We start from the raw sequence: 5,213 nt of genomic DNA, 5'->3' as shown, positions 1-5,213 counted from the left end.
AAAAAGCTCTCAAAAATTGTCAGGCTTGCTGGGGGGGAGGGGGCATGGCACCCAGACTGGGGGAAGAAGTGCGTAACAGCTTTGTGCCACATCCATGAAATCGGGGTGTCTCCCTTGGGACCAAGGGGGCCATCCTTGGCCATCAAGTCCTGGAGTGGGACTCGAACCCAAACCTTGTAGCTCAAAGGCAGGGATGCTTCCACTGTTCCACAAGACCTCTCCCCAGTTATCACATGCAGCCTCATCGAAGCTTGAACCAATATTGAATAATTGACTGCAGCTGGCAGCCTGTAAGTCAAGGACATTTCAAGTCATATTTCAAATATTGTTTTACAATGTCTGAAAAGATTTTTCTTTTGAGATCAGGCAAAATAAGTACAGGTTGGCTTCAGGAGGCATTGAAATTCTACCTGGAACACAGCACAAACTACCCCAGGCAAAGTTATCTTCTCCTCCATGTGTCTGCACAAGACACCAGCTAAAACAATGGAGCCTTAGAGTTTTTTTAAGAATTGGGCCTTGACTCCTATTATTAAGATCTACTTCACAGATTCTGGTTATTTGCCACTGTTAGCCCTTTTGAACAGAAGTCAATGTACTGGGGTGATTTTTGCATTCTTTGAATCCTACTATTTAATCTGTAACCCCACCCCAAAATCGCTTTTGAGACCGACGGAGATAATGTTATTTTTTTTACATTAAACCAGCTTTTTGTCTCAAAATATATTTTATTCATAAAATATCTGAAGAAGCGTTCCAAACATTTCAAAATGATGATGACAGAAAGTTCAGTCAAATTTGCCTTTTCTCGATAGGCCATGTTGCACCCTGAGGTGCCTCAATATAATTGTGATAGATGTGATATTTACTGTATACGTTTACTGTCTGCTGTTCAACCCGAGGGGTTCAACACAGTTTCCAGCCTCCTGGTGTACTGCGGCTGAAAGACGGTGGTCTTTCCCAATTGGACCTACCTGTAGCTGCGCCAGGATTTAGTGCATTCCTGAGAACATAGTCCTGAACCTCGCAATGTGCAACATTCACTCGGGGACAACTCTCTGCGCTGGAAGACCAACAGGTTTGAGGCAGACCAAGGGCAGCACGGTGGCACAGTGGGTTAGCCCTGCAGTCTCACGGCGCCGAGGTCCCAGTTTCGATCCCGGCTCTGGGTCACTGTCCATGTGGAGTTTGCATATTTTCCCCATGTTTGCGTGGGTTTCGCCCCCACAACGCAAAGATGTGCAGGGTAGGTGCATTGGCCACGCTGAAGTGCACCTTAATTGGAAAAAAATCAATTGGGTACTCTAAATTTTTTTTTAAAGTTTGAGAACTGATCAAAGAGTGCCTTTCGCCGAATTAACGATCCTCCAGCAGCAGTTGATATTTGTCTCAGAGTGTGTCCCTGGGAACAGCCCGGAGAGCCCAAAGACTATTCAGACCCTTTTTCTGAGGGCACATTCCAGAAAGAGGAATGTGACGGTCCTTCCCCCACACAGCCACTTTGAGAGCAGCGTATCATAGCACAGGGACTTTGGGCATGTATGAAAGGCCTGGCCAGATTTGCTCAAGATATCCCTGACCTGCAGAAAACAGTTAAATATTCAACTTTGTGTTGGTTCAAACCTTTGGCTTGGGTCCTATCAGATACAACAATCAGTCACACCATACTCATGACATTGTGAAATCACTGTTGCAGATCCATAGGTCTGACTACTCGGCAAATCATTTATTACAGTACTACTGGATGATTTCCTGCCTCAAACAATCTAAATTAAACACATAGCTATCAGTTGTTACTTTGCTATGCCCATATGACCTTTTCAAAATGACCTGATCGGCGGGCTGAACTCAAGTAACATCAGACCACTTCCGAACAGTACATAAGTCCCTGGAGCTTACTGTGCTCCACTGTGACTCCCGGACTGCTGCACAGATCCAGCCTCATCACTGCCTCTGAGCCGAACACCGAACACCATGCAGTCCCTCATTGCTCAGCAACAAACTAACTTCCTTGTCACCACCATGAGCAAGTATTCTTCAGCGGTGAAGAATATGGAGCAGACAGTCATGCTTCCCAGCCTCCTTCAAGACATCCCTTTGGAGGTCCAAGATGAAGCGCAAGATGCCACGGCCAGTTCGCAGAACTTGTATGAATGCTACATCCTGCTGAAATCCATCAAGGACACTGTAGAGAGCGGGCTGCTGCCCTTTGAAGACTTCAAACGGAAAATCAACAGTGCTCTCGACCTGGAGAATGAAGACGAGGCAAATTTAGAGAAACTTTTCTACGTTCACGTGAGGGGGCTCTGCACTGTGTTGAACACACTGACCAAAAAAGCCAACACGCTGACCAGTAGGTACGAGGACATGATAGGATTCTCTTTCTAACTTCCACCCCCAGGGCACCAACAGAGGTAAAGAAAGGCTGATCTGACGATGTACAGCCTGAAATTACGAAGCCGAGCTGAAAGCAGGGCAACTGGGTCAACTAATTTTTGCTTCGCTAAGAAACGTGTGACGGCCAAAGCCCAGGACCTCACAAACATGCAACTGGCAGGACTTGTCTGGGATAATGATCGAGAACGCACCACTGGGTTTGTATTCATGAACCCGCCACACGCTTTTTAAGAGACTTGAACTGAACTAATTTCCCCAGTCAAGAGACAGAAATGCTAAATGTTCAGCACTGTATGTAATTGTAAATTTTAGACTCTGCTGATGAAACCTCTCTTTGTGCAGAAACAGTTTGGAAAGTTATATTGTGATCAGCATGGACCATTCAACTGTTACAACTGTAATGGTTTTCCTAATTGTTTTTGATTGGTATAATGTGAACCACACCATTTCTCTTACGGTACAAGCAAAATAATACAGATTGTTGTAAAAATGTGTGTTGTTTTCTCCTGCGTGCCTTTAAATTGCACATTTAGTTCTGGTAAAAGCAAAATACTGTGGATGCTGGAAATCTGGAATCAAAAACAGAAAATGATGGATAAAGCCTTTCGATCCGAAACGTTAACTCTGTATCTCGCCATCGCCGGACTCTGCTGAGTTTATCCAGCATTTTCTGCTTTTGATTAAGTTTCAGTGTCCAGTTGCTGTATTTTCTTTTACCCTTTTACCCCAGAGAGGAGTTGAGGAAAAATAGTCCATTTCGTCCTGGGGTTAAGGCAATGGGTCTTCTCCCAGTGTCCATTGTGATTCAGTGGGTCGAACACACCAGTGGGTTGCGGTTTGGGGGTCTCACTCCCAGAGCCTGAGCACTGAATTCTCGGCTGACTCCCCAATGGGCTGGCAGCTCCGTTAAAGGAGCACATGTCTGCCCTCTCATGAGGCTGTCAATGATCCGATGATGCTATTTCAAAAAAGATCGGGGGAGTTCTCCCCAGGGTCCTGGTCAATATTCATCCCTTGGCCAACACCCCAAATCAGATCTGGGGCACCCTGAGTTTGATAATGCAAGTCCGTCCTCCTTTGTTCCTTCTTCCGGCTTTAAAGAAAGATGCCCACCCGATTGGAAGGTGCTCATGAGTTGCATTTCACATTGATTAAACCGGAAACAATTCATTAGCTGCCCTGGGTGTCTGTGTGAGGGACAGGCTTTTTGCACAGAATGGGGTTAAATAAAAACAGAACACACACAACCAGGAACACAGCTGGGCTTTTATGAAGCAGGTTGGCATCCAGCCAGGCAGATAGACAGCAAAAAGAAAAGCATTTCGTTTATATGACACCTTCCACATCCTCAGGATATCCAAAAGTCTTTCACAGTCAGCCAGTCACATTTTGTTGAGGGATAATTTTGGTTTGGGGAAAGATTGTAAAAACAAGAGACCACACAGGCACAGTACTTCTACCCTGGTTAAAGGACATGATGCAAAGGGATTATCCTTTTAAAGGTATGATTCACCCTTGTGGGGGTATTTCATGTTCTTCACTTTGTCTGATTATGTGAATACAAGTTGTACTAGGTGACTCTGATCATTTTCTCATCTGATTGTGGAATAAAACAGTTTATGATTTGAACCAAACTTCGCTTTTAGTATTAATTCAGATCTCCTGAAGAAATAAATGTCAAAAGTACACAAATACCAACATGAGACCACAAGGTGTCGCTACTGTTACATATGTAAGTTAAATTGTACATGTAACTATAGGACTCTGAATAAATAAGAATCAGTGAATCCTTCAGGATTCTTAAGGAGGGAATTGATGTCACTGAGCACTGACTGAAAGCTGTCCACTGCTGAATTTGCAACAGTTGGATCTTCACAAAGGTAGACTGAGCTAATAAAAATACTTTTCCCTTCCCTACTTATAATTAGTGTTGGGTGGGGTTACTGGGTTATGGGGATAGGGTGGAGGTGTTGACCTTGGGTGGGGTGCTCTTTCCAAGAGCCAGTGCAGACTCGATGGGCCGAATGGCCTCCTTCTGCACTGTAAATTCTATGAAATGAAAACACTTTCAAAATTGGACTTCTGGTTGTGGCTATGCCTGGATAGGTCGCACATTCGGCAGCTCCCGCCGAAAACGGACTTTTGGGTCCTTTTAAGGAGCCCCAGCGGCACTTGGTTGACGATTCCCGGTGTGGGAAGACGGCAGTAAGGTCCCCCCTAGCACTGTATGGAGTGGACCAGGAGCGGTGCGGTCAAAAAAGGGGCATTAGAGAAGAGAGGAGAACGGGTGCGAAAAAGCAAGATGGTGGCGAGCGGGAACCAGGCAGCGTGGGCTCAATGGTCGCGGGAGCAGCAAGAGTTTATACAAAGCTGCTTTGTGGAATTGAAGGCAGAGATGTTGGCCCCTATGAAGGTGTCGATAGAAAGGCTGATAGAGACCCAGAGGATGCAGGGGACAGCGATTAAAGAGGTGCAGCAGAAGGCCTCTGATAATGAGGACGAAATCCTGGGCCTGGCAGTGAAGGTGGAGGCGCGCATGAGGCGCTCCATAAAAAGTGGCAGGAGAAATTTGAGGATCTGGAGAACAGGTCGAGAGGAAGAATTTGCGGATTCTGGGTCTCCCTGAAGGTGCGGAGGGGTCGGATATTGGGGCTTATGTAGCCACGATGCTGAGCACGTTGATGGGCGCGGGAGCCTTTCCCGAGGCCCTTGGAGCTGGATGGGCCGCACAGAGTCCTGGCGAGGAGACCGAGGGCGAATGAGGCGCCAAGAGCTGTGGTGGTGAGGTTTCACCGTTTCACCGACAGGGAGTGCAT

The 5,213-nt window shown here is 46.3% G+C and overlaps 1 protein-coding gene across 1 annotated transcript; it reads left to right on the top strand.

The window, feature by feature from the left end:
• The first annotated feature begins 1,895 nt into the window (after positions 1-1,895).
• On the top strand, positions 1,896-4,031 carry LOC119977539 (mid1-interacting protein 1-B-like). Its single transcript, XM_038818590.1, has one exon. The coding sequence runs from the start codon at positions 1,975-1,977 to the stop codon at positions 2,386-2,388; it is 414 nt and encodes a 137-aa protein (XP_038674518.1). The 5' UTR covers positions 1,896-1,974; the 3' UTR covers positions 2,389-4,031.
• The last annotated feature ends 1,182 nt before the right edge of the window (positions 4,032-5,213 follow it).

The sequence above is a fragment of the Scyliorhinus canicula genome, chromosome 14 (genome assembly GCF_902713615.1).
Source record: "Scyliorhinus canicula chromosome 14, sScyCan1.1, whole genome shotgun sequence".
Taxonomy (NCBI): domain Eukaryota; kingdom Metazoa; phylum Chordata; class Chondrichthyes; order Carcharhiniformes; family Scyliorhinidae; genus Scyliorhinus; species Scyliorhinus canicula.
Note: the sequence above shows the minus strand (reverse complement) of the source record. Positions and strands in the feature narration are given on the sequence as shown.

What these genes read in the sequence shown, in the direction of transcription:
- LOC119977539 (XM_038818590.1), top strand. Translation starts at nt 1,975, where the DNA reads ATGCAGTCCCTCATTGCTCAGCAACAAACTAACTTCCTTGTCACCACC.